The 18,603-nt window shown below is 35.2% G+C and overlaps 1 protein-coding gene across 14 annotated transcripts in view; it reads right to left on the reverse strand.

The window, feature by feature from the left end:
* Positions 1-18,603, reverse strand: part of RBFOX1 (RNA binding fox-1 homolog 1) — a 755,409-nt gene that overhangs the window by 360,071 nt on the left and 376,735 nt on the right. For 13 of the 14 annotated variants that reach the window (XM_085237554.1, XM_085237546.1, XM_085237551.1 and 10 more), the window contains one exon: positions 3,890-3,931. The exons of the other annotated variant lie outside the window; for it this stretch is intronic. In XM_085237554.1, coding sequence (XP_085093680.1) covers positions 3,890-3,931 — 42 coding nt within the window. The remainder of the gene's footprint in view (positions 1-3,889; positions 3,932-18,603) is intronic. 14 annotated transcript variants of the gene reach the window in all.

Genomic DNA, 18,603 nt, shown 5'->3' on the forward strand with positions numbered 1-18,603 from the left:
CCTCGGCAATCTATTCACTCAGTTAGTTATTCAATATATGAGTAAACGAGAATAGAAATCCAGCAGGTAGCATAACCAAAGAGCATACAAAATCCAGCCCTCTCCTGTCTACCAATGACTGAAGAGCTTTTTGACTTTATCTCAGCTGGGTGTAAAGAAAAAACAAACACTTCCTGCACGTCAAAAAACACAGAACCTCCTGCCCAACCAAGAAAAGTCTTAATGAAAATGAAATAGCATGGAAAAATAAAACAAAAAGAAACAAAGAAACAGCAACAACAAGAAAAAATACCAAATATGAACAAGAAATAGGGATTGGATTCCAGAAATAAGGCTCTCCTCTTTAGCTCAACATACACTCCAGAAAAGTGATACTTGCCCCTCTGAGGACAAGCAAGCTGCCACCTCCACTCAAGCTTCCTGAATTGTGTTACACCATTGAATAAAGCCACTTTCTATCTTGTCCACAACCACAGTTAAAAAAAGATGGCAAAAAATAGTAACATACTTTTCAGTCGTATTTTTAGAATGAAAGAAGCAGAAAAAAAAATATCAAATATTAACCCTCATACTAATATCATTATAATATAAATATATATCAAGAAAGTTGAAATAAAATTGTGCAATACTCACCCAAAGTGGTGCAAATCTATTGTCTTTCCCTAAGACAACCTCTCAAATTCATATAGAATTTGACACACATGGGCCCTGTGTATGTTAAATAGGAGCTTAATTCATTCAGCTCATTACATTGCATTAATTTCAAGTTAGGTAAAAATTTATATGAAATTGCTCCCCAAAAAATTAGTGGGCAATTTACAAACCTCTTATTCTTTCTTTAAATCTCATTTCTTTTTTTTTTTTTTTTTTTTTTTTTTTTTTGTCCCTCAAGTATGTCATAAGCTACTCTTTATGGGACTACTTGGAATGCAGGTTATGAGATGGTGAGTAAGATTACGTAAATTTAATTCCATGGCAATATGTAATACAGGCCGGGGATGAAAAGAAACAATGAGATTGATCTCACCTACCTGTATCTTCATCATACACCTATATGGAGGATGACACACACTGCTTACTGCAAGAAAATCTACAGATGTTAAAGAAGGATCATTTTAAGCATGTCTGATGCATGTCAATGCCTAACAGAATGATGAGCAATTAACACATATCAGATTGAGCCAACTCCGTTGAGTTGAGCATGCAAAATAATGAATGTTGGAAGGTTGAGTAATACTCAGCAAAGTTTAAGCTACTCTGCAAGTTCAAATAATGCCTTTCTGTTATGATAAAAATAATAATCTGAAGTCAAAACAATAAGGTTCAGTAAAAGCAGATTTCTGAGGCTGTCGCCATGCTTTCTTACATCACTGTGAACTAAATCTGGCATCCTAGTCTTCTTCACAGACTTGAATAAGTCTCTAAGACTGTCTTGTTCATGTTTTAGAGACTGCTTTTAGCCCTAATTATAAGAATAAAAGTATTTCAGAAGCATTTTGAGCACATTGTGAGGTCTGGGTTTATAGAGGTCAATTACATTAAGTTCCACACAGCAACTCACAAAACACTAAGTAGGAAAGAGAAGGAAAGAACCAGGGAGGATAGGGTATAACTGTATAGAAAGGGATTTATAACCAGGATCAGAAAACAGAACCATGGGGACTAAGCAGTGTCATTACTTTCTTTAAAGAAAATACAAAGAGCAGTGTGCAGATGGAGTTGGAGAGAGCAATACTGATGGTTCGATTTCCCTTTAAATACACATTTATTTATTTTTAGGACATCTCAAATTTAAATGAAGCCAGAATAGAAAGTGAAAAGAAATTATGATTTTTTTATTTTATTTTATTTTTTTTTTAAAGGGAACATTAATGGCATTGCATGGTAAATTCAATAGTTTCCAAGGGGAAAAAAATGGCAGAAATGCTTTCCAAAATTTTGTTTCAATTCAGATGGAAATATACTAAAGTCAACATGTGTTATGTACACAAACTGGAGAAAAGAAAAACAAACAACAAAGAAATAACAACAAACAAACAAAAAAACAGCTGTTTTACAGATACAAATCCCATAGCTTTCCACTGCAGCCTGTGTACAGGTTAGATGAGTATCACTGAAAATACTCCAGTACAACGTGTAAAGCCTAGCTTCAGAGCTTGAGCTGAAATAAGTGAAAGAATACATACTGCATAATCAGAATTACCATCCATTGTTAATATCTAATGGCTAGAGGCACTACTATGAATAACATTTTCATTTCAGTAAACGCTCTGTTCTAGGAGAGCAGCTGCAGGCTCTCACACCGTGGGGCAGTGAGGCTCCCAGCCTTGGGAAGAACTGTGACTATCTGCTGCCTGCCACGTAACAGGGACATCCAGCAGCAGTGGGGGGAAAGGTCCATAATCTTATGGAAAAATACAAAGCACGGCTCTAACCTCCTAAGTTCCTTGTGTGTCATGAACAGGCACATCTTCACCCAACACAAAGGCACAATAAGCCCCAAGCTGATTGCTAGTAAATGTAATGGGTAACAGTGGAATAGAAAGATACGTTAACCTCTTACCACAGCACATTTCATTCATAAACTACAAAATCACACATTAATTTGAACAAACAGTTGGATGCTTTCTTCCCTTCTATTTCAAAGTGTTTTTTCTTCTTCATTTAAAGAAAACATAATAAAAACAAATGAAAACATTCTTTCATTTGTTCATTTCAAAACATTCTACAGCAACGTTTTAACTTTGACAGCTGTTCTATTTAGAGATTACTGCTGATACAACAAAGCTTCTCCACTCCACCTTCAGCACAATAGCACTGCAGTTAAAGAGCAGCAAGAAAAGAACCAAGAACAAGACACATCATTCTTGCATAACGTGTTTACCAGAAATCATACTGTAAATACGGGGAAGATCTGTTCAAGAATTTAGGTGTGTTGATGAACGTAGTGAATGGATAAATGTTTAAGAACACTGTACAACTTACTTCATGACTACAGTACAGATCGTGCTGTACTGCTGATGCTGAGTAAATTACAAACAAGAAATGTTACTTTTTCTATTTCCAAAACTGCTTTTTCAATTATAAAAACTGAGAGCACACTTCCTTCAGGCCTGCCACTTCTCAACTTGAACACAGGATTTCAAAATTTTCTTCAAGTGGTCTTAATAAAGGTAGCTCCACTAAGCAACTCTTTAGATGACCCAAAAGCTTCCCTTTCTACACCCCCATTAAAAAAAAAACAAAAAACAAAAAAAACTCTTGTGCCTTTCCAAACAAACATTATTATTGCATAACTAAATACACATGCTGAAAAAACACTTGCAGAGATATGTAGCATTTGTAGAACTTAATGGGAGCAGGGAAAGAGGCTTGTTGAAAATTTTATATGGGAAGGGGGGAAGAGAAAAATAAAGATTCACAACCTGGGTTCAGGAAATCTACCCTGTTTACACAACCAATACATGTACAAAATACTTGAACCTCTTTTTCCAGTTCCTGCATATTCATAGCATTAATTTGTATCTGAAAGCACACATACCATAAACAACCCAATGGATAGTGTTTGCTCATTTCAAACAGTCTGAGGAATGGGGTGACCTTTATCACTACTAAATCTTCATGCTGAGTGTGAAGCAAGTTCCCATAAAGAGGTATTTACTACCAATTCTACGTAAGTTATGGAAATAACCCTGTATCTACTGTAGCTGTTTAGCACCAAAATATTTACAACATTTACCAACAAGCAAGAAATAAGCTGAGCTAAATATGTTCAATTCTTAAATTATAAAAATAAAAAGCAGTCCATCATTATGTTAATAGAATAGAATAGTAGAAACTAGATTCTGCTTACTGTCTTAAAGAACATTTTGCATGCTGTTGCACTTACCCTTAGCTGTTCTCTTTCGCAACTCATCTGTTGATTTGAACTCTGCAGAAGGAAAAAAGAGAAAAGCTTTGAAAGCATAGTATTCTTGCAATAACAAAGCTGTTAGGTCTGCACAGAATCATTATTGCAGAAAAAGCATTTTTTTTTCATTTATTATTTTATTTTACAAAGGTCAAACTAAATAACATCATAGTCCAGCACAAGTCTGAATTATAAATGTGTTTTTGAGACTTAAATATAAGAATACTCTTTAAAGATCTCACTGAGAGTCCAGTTTGGAGAAAGCTTTCTTTTTTTTTCTTTTTTTATAAGAGATCTTTGTTATATTTTGGAGTATCCCATACTAAGATACCATGACATGTTCACAGCACACTTTAAGATATAAAGATATAAGAACTTCAAGAACAAATGAAATGACAACTTCCAGCTCTGACCTAGAACAAGAATAACCTTAAAGGAGACTGGATTCCAAGGCATTTTTATCTCCATACTGTTGTCTTTTAAGAACTGCTAAATCTATGAGAAACATTTGAGTGTGTGATTTGCTTGCTGAACAACTACTAATTAACAATTAACCACCTCGCTACCAATTACCATCAGATACAAGTCATCAGTCAGTGGCAGCACAATTTGTGAGGCGATTACCTTGCCAAAAAGAAAGAGGCAACTCCTCTAGAATAGAGCTCAAAGAAACTGAGCAGCAGCACTAAAGTGTTCACTTCCAGCTTTCTTTCCACTTCCACAACTTCTATACCAACCCTGCCATGGGCACCTCTCAAGCCCCAGAATGTGTGCTCAAGGAGGCACGACGTTGTTGAACACCAGTCTCTAGTGAGAGGTTTGGGCTGGTTGGTTGTTTTTCTGTTTTGTTTCGTTAAATTATTTCAGAATACAGTAATTGTTGTTACTGAGTGTCATTAGCTTTGAAAGTGTAATCATCATTCTTGTAATTAACACACACGACAAACATAATTCACAAAATTGTGAGATAATGAATATGAAAAAGAAATGAGATGCTATATATATTTTTTTTTTTTTAGGATATTTTTGGTTGTTCAAAATATGCTTTCCACTACTTTTCACTGACAAAATATTAGAACATGAAACAATACCCGTTTGTACAAGATATTTTACTCCGCGGTGATGACGGGAAGTGGAATTTCTCAGGCAAAGTCAGGTGACTTACAAAAGAATAAAACTGCCAGTCCATTTTTTTTCAACACAGAAGAATAAGTTCTAACAACTAGGGAAACCTTGTCCATACAAACCAGAAGCATCACAACAAAGTTCCTGGTTTGGTTTTGGAACTGGGACAAATGAGCTTTCAATACATTTTTATAGTTCTTAGGAGGGATAAAAAATGTAAAGGAATTCAGTATAGGTCTATTTACAATCTTGCCCTAAGGAGTAAAATTAAGTACAGCTAAAGTGTCCTGCAGGCAGATAATTCCATTCTTCAAAGTTCACTCTTTCATGCTCTTTATGAATTATTTTAAAATTACATTAGACTGCATTATAAATGTACTTCCATTAAGCCTCGAAAGTTGATTTGAGATCTGAATCTGCTCTAGATGCATCTAATTCATGCTACTAAAAAACTGAAGTATAAACAAGCTTGAAGTGAGTTGGGGAGGGGTAGCATATCTCCACACTGGAGATTTTAACTCAAAAGAAAAGCATAAATAGTCAGACTTTTAGATAGTGGTCCTATGTACATTAAAACAAACAAGTTTAAAATCAAATTCATCTAAAGCTACACTCTACGTGACTGATTGTAGGACATATTCATCAACATCATCCCATAACTACTTCATTATTCAGTTTTGAGCAGTCATAACATAACACAGACACCATGTTTTTATTTTCATAGATAGAAAAAAGGGTGCACAAAGAAATGAAGAAACTTGTTCAGAGCCATTTGCCAAACTAACAGCACTTAGCACACCAAGCAACATCCAGAATGATTTGTCTTTATAATATCTGAGAATGTGGAAATCACAGGTGGGAAAGGAGGAGCGATTTGGAAAATTTATAAAAAACAAAAAAGAAAAAAGTGTATCAAACATTTGTAGAATGGCACAAAGGTTTTAGCTATTGGATATTTAAGCAGATAATTAACTGTTCTAATTAGTCATTACTGCCATTGTTTTGAATGACATAAAATTGACAAATATCCAAAGCCAACGAGACTATAACAGTAAGTATTATTCAGAATTGAAATGAAGCATTTATGAAAGATGTGAGAATACAATACAGTGGCAGAAAAGACAATGAGATCAAATACGAACATGTCAGTAGAAAGGCTCTGTGTCTTACATGCAACTGCAGGAAAATAAAGAGAACAAAAGCAACCATTTGCTTTAGAACAAAGAACTTATATTTGAGTGAGTTGTATTTTAAAATATACTTGGGCTCATAGTCTATCACCACATCCATGGTTTTCTAAAAGAAATGGAAGTAAACAGTAAGAGCAATATACACGATACACCATTGGTAGCACTTTCTTTTGTTCCAAGTTCAGCAAATCAGATTCATATATTTCAGTTATGATCACTTTTTGGTGATGGCTCCTTCCAGAGATTGAACTTCCATATAAAAAGTTCCCTTGTCAACCAATCAGTGCCAAGTTTGCTCTCTCTCTCTTTTTATTTTTCAGCTATGTGTGCCAGTTTAAAAGAAGCATCCTGGCAGTACTGAGCACTTAAGGGAAAACATAAATAATGCATTTATCGTATGTAAACCTGAACAGATAAACCAAAGGAACGGAAAGCCATAACATATTTAATTAATGATCAAGATACCTTTGAAATAAATCTTGAGTACGTCCTGCAATTTTAAATAGATAGCTTCTCAACCTTAAATTTAATTCATTATATCTCTGAATTGAACCATATGCAATGAACTATTTATTTCACTTAGTTCAAAACTGCATGAAGAACCTGGTCAATACGTTGAGTGTCATTATGTCAAGCTCTCACGTACCACAGTTTACTGGAAGAATGCCCAAAATATTGATTCTCTTCAAAGGATTTCATCAAAGAAAAACTTTTAAAGAACTCGAACAACAGTTCAACACCATTTTATAAGACTGCTGTCTTATAAAACTCATGCTATGAGGTACCTTCATTTTCAACAAAATAGACATTTTGGAAATTGTCTGCAACCTGCTGGTGCGATTCTGTTGTGAATTTGTGGACATGAACAGGATGGGGAAGTACATTTTGTTCTCTTCAAGTAACAGTAGCAGATGGGAGAACTGAGATCTTTTACAATTTTTTTTTTAACAGCCATCCACTCCTCACAAGAACATGCAAATCCAGACACCTTGGGACTAGTGCAGCATTATATGCGATTTGGAAGGTTTTCTGTACGGCTCTGGTCACTTTCAGGCCACCTCAAAATCCATTACACAAGATATAAACATATAGACAGCTACAGATGGATTAACATCACAGTCTGTCCAATCCAAATCACAGAGTTATTACTATAATGCCAATTACTACCAATGCTTTAGTACTTAACCTAACAAACAGTACAAATATGTACTAGAAAGTAAACCCTGAGAAGAAATTCAAATGCAAGTAAAAAATAAAGCAGCTGTGGATGCAATCAGGGGACCAAGGGAGCAACACTAGCATTCAGGCTGACCATGAATACCAACAGAACTAGCTCCGTTCTTTTGTTTCTTTTGCTGCCAAGTTTTTTGTTTTCGGTTTTGGTTGTTTGTTTGTTTTGTTTTTTTTTAATGCAATGAAAGGATTTAAGTTTTGGGCCAAAAAGTACTATATACAGAAGGATTCCCCCTAAAATGTGAAAGAAAAGTTTTATTACAGTGCAATATTCCACAGTATTTGTTATGCCTATACAAGTGTTTCCTAAAATTCAAATCACTTTCAGGATTGAGAACATCATTTCAAATGGTAAACAGTTCAAGTAACTTAAAAATAACTAAAGTAAATGAAATACTTTATATTCTGGATATTCAGCATAAACAAACATTTACATTAAGTGGAGTTAGCCTGCATTCTGATAAAGGGATATATAAAACTGACCGGATCCCAGTGAGCAATTAACACTGGAATTATTTATCCATGACTGTCAGTGCAGCATAAGAAGCCTACACAAAGAATAGTTCCTGGAAAGTCCCTACAACATTTCTGTCCTTCTTCTTCCACTTCAAAAAGGACAATGAAAATATAAACATCCATATTGTGAAAATATGTCTGTTTTCATTAAACAAAGGCAGTTCAAGGTCATTAGCTATAGATGATCTACGGAGCATGGCAAGCACATGTGAAAGACCTGGTACTGATCACAGTCACAGTGGTTTTACCACAATAGTTTCATAATTAGTAACTGCGTATTTATCAGCTTTATGTCTCCTCATGCATTCATAAATGTAAATGAAATAAAGTCATACATTAATCACCAGTTATATTCCACTAGATTCTGACATAGATATTCATACTATTTAATATTATTTACAAAATCAGTGTTTTCTCTCATTAGATGCTCACCCAACTGTAAGGTGTTCTCTTGAAAATAAATGATGATTTTTATGTTGTTTTTTATTTTTTTCTATATTAAAAAAAAAAAAAATTGTGTTGCACAAGGAAATATGCTAGGTGCTGCCATCTGATATATTTCCTGTAGAAGCAGTCACTTCCCTTGCATTGTTTTATCACATTTCTATTAGAGTTTTCATCACAGAATCATAGAGCCATTAAGGTTGGAAAAGACCACTAAGATCATCAAATCCAACTGCCAGCTCAACACTACCATGCCACTAAACCGTGCTCTTAAGTGCCACGTCTACATGTTTCTTGAAAACCTCCAGGGACTGTGACTACAGCTATTCCCTGCACATTGATCCAATGACTTATCGCTCATTCTGTGAAGAAATTTTTCTTAATCATCTGATTGCCCTAGAAAACTCAAAAGAAATAGAGTTGCAAGAGAACCACACCCTCCCCAATGACTCTTCATTCAGAGAGAGTATGGACTCATACATTAACATCAACATAAAAATACTGTGTATTTATTTAAAATGACTTCTCATGAAGTACTTCATATGAAAACCCAAAACACAAATGAAGACACACCTATCTGAAGACCTCAGAGTTCCACGCAGTTACCCAAATGCAGATAACTCATTAGAACTATCAGAAAATGTATGGATAATATAAAGTGGAAGTGGGGTTTTGGAGCTTTCTGTAGTGACTGACAACAACATTAGGAGTATTTCAGCCATAAAATCACAATTTTCATCCTCAAGGAAGAGATGGAGCCATCCTCCTCTTCTATGAGCAACTTAATGCTTTTCCTGTGTATGACTCCTAAAGACCCCCAAATGTTCCCTCTTGAAAGTTTAATGAGCTGCTCCAGTACTGAGAACCTGAAGATTTTTTTGTACACATTGAATTTCTATTACAAATGTGTAAAAAGTGTGTATGTCTATGTGTATGCAAATTTTTCCAGAATACAGAGCTTTGGGTTTCTCTTGGCAAGGTATGTGCCTTCGCACACATAGAATTTTAATTTCAAGGGATTTTATTACAACCATCAGTTATTGTGCTATAGCAGTAGCTAGAGGGACTGATTTATTCTCAAATGCCCTTAGCTTCGTATTGTATATTGAGTAATGCTGCTGTTATAAATATATCTGGGTGAAGAAATGACTACAGTTGTGTGTGTAATACTAAGCATAGTTAAGGTTTCAAGCATCATATACAGGAGGGTTTTGTTTTTTTTCTACTGGAAGAAACAGGCAATTATTATGGCCCATTGAGCTCAGATTAAGCATTTCCATCAAGAAAAAAAAGAAAAAAAGAAAAAGAAGAAAAAGCATCATGCTACAGTCTTTGTAAAGCTGTAAATGCAAATGGGAACCATCTCATCTTCCATAGAAAATAATCTATGGTTTTATTTGCTCCTTTCATTCCATTTCTTCTTATCCTCAGTTAGCAAAAGATTCCAAACAGAAGAACTGTACTGAGGAGAAAAAAATAATAGAAAATCTCAAAAACAAACAAACAAACAAACAAACAAAACCCATCAGAAACACTCTAAAAATCATTACTGTATTCGATCAGCGTGTAGGCAAGTATTTACCTGTTTAATATTTACTCTTTTAAACAGTTGAGATTACCCCAAGTCCAATTTTCATCTTTTTCTGGCCTTGAGGTAAGACACCTTTTTTTTTTTTTTTAATCATCTATAGCATCCCAAACCTGGCAATCTACCTTGTCTTTTGTTTTGTTTGTTTGTTTTCTTGTTTTTGTTTTTAACAGTTGTATTCCCAAAATGTGCTGCAGGTCACACAGAGACCTGCGTCACTGAATTTGCCTTTCACTTCCCAATTGTGAAAGGGACACGAAACTTGCAGTACTGCAGCACAGCTGGGAAGCTCTTCATTTTCTGAGACCCCCGTAAGCACAAAACCTGTAACATGGCACAAGGCCAGCCAGTATGGCAACTGTTCCCCCCACTTTAACCCACTGTATAACCATTTCCCTGATGGTTATAAAAAGAGTAAGGAACCATGAGTCTCTGGTGCGCCTTTTTGTGAATAGACCACTAGGAGAGAAACTGGTTTACGTCTACTTTGCATCTGCATTACATGACTATGTGACTACTCCCTGAATGCTAACACACACTGCTTCCTTTCAACTGGAAACTTCCCAGCAGTATAGTTTCATAAAAACTGGCAAAAAAAAAAAAAAAAAAAAAAAGTCTCTAAAAAGTATTTTTGCAAGTATCATTCTAGAATAAAGCTTGGGTGGTAAAAATCCTCAAAATTAAATTCTGCACATGTATGTTAAAGAACAATCTCATGAGAAACTTTATCTATATTTAGTATTCAAATAAATATTCCTTTAGTACACAAAAGACCAGCTACAGTATACATTAATTTCCCTGCATAGCACAGTCTGTATTATAAGGAATAATCAGAAGGCAAAGACACTGTATTAAAAAGAATAAATGGACACTGCAAAGAACATAATTGAAAATACTGTGATGCTAAAGAAATAATCAGCATAAAGTATGTTATCTTTGAATGCAAACACTACCAGACCAAGACCTGCTCATTACATGTATTACACTATTTACTGCTGCATAAATCATTTTCTTGCATCACGAGCACACAGTTAATACAAGAATTTATTCTTGTAAAATCTTGTAAATTTGGGGAAATGGATGTTAAGTCTCTGCGCAGAAAAATTAATGCAGTTTGTGGCATGAATACCTATTAAGTGATAAACTCTGAAGCTAGTGTAAATACAGAATGAAGTCAGATGTATTAATTAATATCTGAGTATCAGGTATTGCTAACAGCTTTTGAAATGAATGCTATGTTTGCTGTTTTGTGGATTTTTTTAAAAAGTAATAGAGACAATGACTGAAAACTCTCGGCCAAGAACACAATAAAATGAAGAAAATTCTATTTTTCATACAAGAAGTTCCTATATTTTTATCAGAAAAAATGAACACTAGCCTGTTAAAGTGTCAATTATGCATACTAAATACATGTAACATCTTGGAAAAATACTTCAAAGAGGAAGAGAAGGCTGAAAATAAGGATATCGGTGCACATGGTCATGGATTTTCAGACAGTTATTCAAACTGGTTATGCTACAAATTGCTACTGCAGATATCACCTGTGTGTTATCAGTAAACATCTGCAAGGTTACTTGCTGTGCCTGTGTGCTGATAAAAATAAGTCACCATCATTCAGTTGTTAATGCTTGACAAATAACAAAAAAACCCACCAAAACACATCTTTTATCTGGCAGATAAAATTATTAGCTAACACTTTAGTTCCTTATAAAAGGAACTGGCTTGAGAAGCAAGATATTGCAAGGTCAGCAAGAAGCCAATGAACTGACAAATACCCAAACTTTGATTTGTCCATTTCCTCAGAGTTACTCTTTTAAATAATACAAAATTAAGCTTTGTAGTGATACAAAGAGAAAGGATATAGAAACAGAAAACAGGTTAATTTATTTAAAACTACTCAAAGCATATTGCTATTCTGGACTATTAACCTAATAAATTATTCATCAACAGATTTATTAGGAAAACTTATTTTATTAATCTGCAAATAAAATAGGAAATCTTTAGGATTTTCAACATTAACTACAGCTAGCATTCAACAATTGCCTTTAACTGAGATTTAATAATTATGGTCCATGCCTATACATTTACAGTTACTTTATATAGACATGCTTGTCAATAAAATCTGATTGAAAAAAAATGAAAAGAAAAATATGTACAGTATGAAGTAGGATCACTAGGACAGTCAGTTTTCATGCATCACTCCACTTGAAATTTTGGCAGATGGCTTCATTATTTATGAAATGCATCTTCGTTACTTGTCTTTACATCTCGAGAGAAAATTGCAAGGATATAAATGAAAGATAAATGAATTAATCACTAGGATCCACACTAATGTTCAGAAGGAAGTAGGCCTCTAAATGTCAATGTCTTTTAAATCATCCTTTCTATTTTGTACATAAAATGCAATGGTAAGTTCCGTGCTCGCACAAAAAAATCACAAATCAAAACACCAGTATTGTACCCTTTGTCACATTTATCAGCTTGTTCTGTGATAAATCTTCTTTGTGAAGCAGAGGCTGCCTTTACTGCACTAATTTATCAAACAGTGGACCCCTCAGGTGATGTTCTTTTCCTAAAGCATATCAAAGGCATGGAGGAATTATGCCTTCACAAAGTTTAGAGAGAGAATTTCACACACTAGCGTTACTGATGCTTTATAAATATATCAAAAAACAGAAATGGTTTTCTGTTTTGTTTTGCTTTTGAATACTTTGAATGAATCCCACACAGAAAACACGAATGTGTCCAAACTCAAAATGGTCTCACTTTTGTGACACGTGCTTGACCTGCACTCTGCATTAGGACTAACAATTGCTGGGAGCATTTCTATTGCAGGCAGATTTTAAAGAGCTGTAAACCAAACACCACGAGGAACACATTTTATGATATACTTTTTCCCTCTCACATGGCATTGTTCAGTAGAATGATAGGTTGTACAAACGGGTAGAATGTCTGGTGCCACAAACCAATCCCTTCTCAATGCTGGTAATGTAAAAATCCTTTTTTCTGCTCTGCACTGTAAATCTTACATACCAAAAGCAATATCTTTCTTTAACTTACAGCAGCAGAACTGCAAAGGAACAATACTGAGATGAGTTATTTTAGAGTTAGAAATATAAAGAATGTCTTTAGAATGTAAAGCAAGACTTGTAGCTACCAGCTGAAGGTAACTCCACTTAACGATCACAGGTATCCAGATGATACACTTCAGATAGGAATACAAAAGAAATGTGGCAAGACTGTGTAAACACTTCTCCTGTTTGGACCTAAAGTTTGTTACATAATCACTTCTAACAACTTTCCAGTTGTCGCTATGTTAGTAAGAAACAGTAATGTAAGTACAAGAAATAATATCTTTAATTATCTGCAATTAATAGTAGATTACCCTGAAACATTCATTTAAAAGAAAACAATACCATGAAAAATTGCTGTGCCAAACACAGTAGTATTGAGAACAAAATACAGCAGTAAGTGAGAACTAAGTGAGCAGGAACTATCTAATAACAATACTGGCTACATTTAGCCTCATATGCTGCCATTAACAGGAAGGACACTCACATTAAAATTTTTCATGTTTCTATTCCATGGCATAATACTGTAGGCTATTGCAAATCATGAACTCTTCTAGGATTCAAGTTTAACCTCCAAGTGTTATTTTGCAATTCATTACTCTTACTGACGTACACCTCAGGAGCCCAGCCGTCATGCACAAGAACAGGAATCCCATCATGGGGTGGGGAAAGCAATGCTCCAGGAGCTTCCCTCCCACCTGCACAGACTGCATGAGTTAGAAACATGGCTGCTACTGCTCCACATCAGTGATGTTGGGCCGCAGCTGAATATAGCTCATCATTAGTAATGTGAAGTGACCCAAAACCTCGGGCATCGTAAAAGCATAACTCAGAAATTTTGTATTTATTTTCACATACAGGGTAGCTCTGAACACCATTGCGCAACTTAGAAACAGTCCTTGGGAGGACTTCTTTTGAAAGAATCAAAATTATTTTCCTCCATGTGGAAATCTATCTTGAAGGTCTTACAAATGTTGATCTTATCTCCCAGTTTGTCTGCAGTTTTCAAGTGAAAAAGTGAGAGACAAAAACAAAGTTTCTTTCAGCCTTTGTAGCACTGGCATCCTAAACGAAGGTGTTTTATTCTGCACAATGCCCACACCTAATAGCTACACAGGGAAGGCAAGGGCATACTACCTTAATCTCCTTTCCTAAACAGCTTAACTAACTATAGAAGATGCAGTGTCTAGCATGCAATAATTACTCACTCAGTGCATTTACTGGTTTTAAGAATGCATTACAAGGGCTGTCAATAAAATTTAATCAGCAATATATTTTTAGTGGCAGCATTACAGCTTGCTGGAAAAAAAAAAAAAAACAACCTTTTTTTCCCCAGGAATTTTTAAAGCTTTCCTAAAAAACAAACAAACAAACAAACAAACAAAAAAATGCTTTGTAAGGAAGGACATCTAGAGATTATCAGGGCATCCTTTAGGGCAGTGTACTCTTCTCACTCAGGCTACCTTGGACAAGTAAGTCTCATTTAAAATATTCTTTGCTTTTCTCTTAAGAAAATGAACAGTCATTGCCAAAAATTGGGTGCAGCTGGCAAAGTTAAACATTTGTCACCCTTTAATGAAACTACAGTAACAGTCTGCCCTAAAAATAGAGAAATAGAAGGAAATATTTAAACTTATGTATAGGAATGTGCATGCACGCACACCTATGCTCATTTTGCAAACTATATGTCATGTTCTCCAATGTCCTCCGTGATAACAAGCTTGAAACTGCAGCTTCAAGATTCAATTGTATCTATACATTCCGAAATAATTTTAATGACACACTGCATACAATTGTTATGCATGGGAGAGAGCTGCTGCCAACATTTCTTTGAGACTTTGCGATGAGCTGCCCAAAGGTGAACTCTGCTGACAGAGTTTCAGGTCAGAGTTTATGAGATAGAGACATCTTTTGCTATATATAAATGAAAGATCTCAATACTGTATCTTTTTACAATAAAAAAATAACCTCTTTTCTTTTTCATATAGTAATACATTTCTTCACTTTCCTGCTGTATCATAACCCAAATTGAAAGGAGAAAGAATTCTACCGAGAAGTTTTCTTATATCTATCTATCTGTAGCTCTATATACAGGCAGGAAAATATTTTGCTTATATATATATCTATTTCTCTTTATATATAAGCATATGTATATTTGGTGTTCACGTCGCAGCACAGGATAAATCAAATTACTCTATTTGTAAATATTTTCAACAGCATGTTATAATATGCATTGCTAAAATAATAACAGAAGAGAGCAATGCAAAATGTCCATTTCATTCTCATTTGCATACAAGTAATGCTCACAGTGTGATGGTACAGTCTGTGCGTTCAGTATAGTGTGGTAAGACATTGGAAACAATTCTTTTGTACCTTGCAATTCTCTTGCACCTGAACAGATTTTGTAGAACTTCTTTCATTACATTTTGCAATGAGGTAAATATGCAGAATTAGTCAACATCATTGTAGACTGCGGGTTATTGCCTTTCCTCACTGTTATTTCCAGAAATTCTTTGGTTGTTTTTTTTTTTCTGTTTTGTTTGTTTGTTTTGTTTTCATGATTTTTTAGCCAAGTATGCACCTGATGAGAATGGCTGAAGCATATATCATTGAACGCACTTTCTTCAGCCATATATTATATTGTTGTGCTCTTATCAAAATTACCACAAAACCACTGGTGCATCCCTGAGACTAAAGCTCCCAGTCTGCAGGAGATCACTGCACTGCTTCTGTTGTTGTTTGCCCTGAATTTTGAATATATTTAACTAGAGTCTGTTGTGGGTTGGGTTTTTTTATTTGTCTGTTTGCCTTTTTCCCCTTTGCTTTCTTGGTTATCCTTGAATCATAGCAACTCTGACCACTCCTTGTATTTGTCCCTCTGCAAGGTCCCTGCTGTAGAATGGCTGCATCACTAAGAGTGAAAGCCAAGGCTGTGCAAGGCAAGAAGTGTAATAACACCAGGGGAAGTGCAGGTGAAAAGCATCAGTAAACAGATTAAGAGCTGAAATGAAAAAAGGAGAAAAAAAAATGAAAGAAATGCAAAAGGGTAAAAAAAAGTCAAGCAAACAAACAAACAAAAAAAAACAGGAAGAAATTTGTGAGCATATAAGCACTGGAAAAACAAAACGAAGGAAGAATGTCTTCATGTTCTATGTTGTTATGTCAGATTAAACGCAATCTAGCCTTGTGAAATCAAGGCCCAAACAACCTCATTATTTTTCAATCAGCTAGTCTTCAAGTTGAGCAAATTTTCGAGCCTAGGATTAGCTTATGTGATTAATCGATTTTTAGTGTTATATGATGTAAAAGCCATTCTGTTCTGCTAACTACCTGAAACACTGAGATCAATTTCGAGAGTAAAACATCAATTACCTCACTTACTGAGAGAGGATAAGCAGCAATTAAAAGGGTAGCTAATGCTTCTCTGCATTAGGTTACTTGTCTCGTTTGTCAGTATATCATATCAATTGCTTGATTTCTAATTTTGTACAGAGACTTGAATTCAAGCCTTTTGCATCCCTGTTACATATATTCTGAGACAAGGTTGTCTCTTATTACTTACACAAAAATTCTTAATGTGTCTCAAACATCACATGTCATTACAAGCATTAATTATTTGCCACTGGGTTAATATACTTAAAAATTTTCTTTCAACCTGGGCTTAGATATACTGTAATTTCAGTCATGGAGAAATAAATACCTCTAGTATCTAATGTCCGTCACAGCATAAAGCGAGTCTTGCAGGAACTAAGCACCCCTACTTAAAACACAGCCTTTGCCTTGCATCTGCAGCATAGTAAGAGAGTTGCCCAGTGTTTAAAGTTAGGAAGATTGTGTGATACTCCTGAAAGCCTAACAAATACCTAACAAATACCAAGAGGGGGAAGGGAAACACTAATTCTAAACATCAAGCTGTGTAGCCCAAGTTGACAATGGCAACATACAGTGATGACTTTGGTCAAAATCAACAAAGGTACAGAGACAGCAAAGCTGTTAAGTCACCAAGTAAGCAATTAAACAGGCATTGCTACATACCTTGAGCTGTCTATGAGTGTGCTGAAAAAGATGTTTAGCCATTAGAATTGCAACATCAATAGCAATAGAAAATTCTGCAGAGAGAGCTCAACTTGGCAAACCCAGCAGATCCCACAAGCTTTTTGTTATCTCATTCTCCTCTCCTTCAGTTACTGAGACATTCCCACACTGCTTTTCAAGTAATTAAGCCTTCTGTGCCTGCAATGCAGGCCCCTGGCTAAAGCTCCCAGGACCTGGAGCGGCCAGGCAGCAATCCCAACAGGCTGTGTTAGAGCAGACCTCAAGTCAGGGAGATCCTGCGGCATTAGGGCAGGCATATGGTAAAGTTGCATCCATTTTTAGAGTGTTGAAAAACATTGCTTTTGTTCTGAATAAAGACAAAATCTATATCAGAATCTTCCATGAAACGTGATTGCCCTTTTCTTTATTCCCTCAGTCTCTGCGCTCACCGTATCTGTCTGGTTCTTGATACGTGAAGATTTCTGCTCTATTAAGAAAGGGGAAACCTAGAATCTAAGCTTCCCAATTGCACACAAATAAGACAGGTTATGGACGCAAACTGACAAATGACACATACATTCTGCTCAGTATATACTCTGCATTCCAGTAAGTTGTAATAATTTGTTGAAATTAATATGCAGTATTCTTAGTAAATAAAACCAGACTAAAAATACATTATGGAAATGTATTTTTTTTTTTCCAAAGCCTTTCACTTGATTCCCAAAACACTGTAATTCAAATGTTTGCATCCAGCAGGCAGGAGACTTGCAGCTTAAAACTCTGGAAAGAGGAAATAATAACACCTTTCATCTGCCCACATTGGGCATCCAGTAATAGTGAGACTGCCTTATACCTGCAGGGAAAAAATGCCTTGATTTTAGGAAAACAACAATATGTAGGCATCCATTAAACTGCTCTGCTTTTTCTTTCACTCATTTTCAGTTATTTGACTCCTCCAGCTGAATCTTCAGAGTAACATATTCTATAACATTTTATAGTGTGTGTGCACATGTGCTTGTCTGTATGTTTTGCATTCTAAGAGTTGGGCCAACATTGATTTTACTTCCTCTTAGTATTTTATAGTTCTGAGACTGCAGTAATTTTTTTTCTTAAGCCATATCTGGATTTAAGTATGCAAGCCAGGACAGAAAGGTACTGAATCTACGGTGTGCCATAAATCTGAATTATTTGCTATTTATTTATTTATTTTACTGTTACAGTTTGTGTAAAGAACTGCATGTTTGGTTTATGCACCAGCTCCTCCTAAAAAACAAGAGAGATTTTGCAACACTGCAAACAGGCATGTACTGCTGGTCCGGTCTCTCCTTGCGCCTTACCAGCTGTTTTTGGGGGGTTTTGTTTTAATTTATGGTGTCCTTAAGACACCATCTGTCTTAAGGAAAACTAAAACACCAAAAAAAAAAAAAACAAAAAAAAAACACCAAAACCAACATAACAATAAAACAACACAAAACACACACAACACAAAAA

Source organism: Meleagris gallopavo, chromosome 16 (assembly GCF_905368555.1).
Source record: "Meleagris gallopavo chromosome 16, MGAL_WU_HG_1.1, whole genome shotgun sequence".
Taxonomy (NCBI): Eukaryota; Metazoa; Chordata; class Aves; order Galliformes; family Phasianidae; genus Meleagris; species Meleagris gallopavo.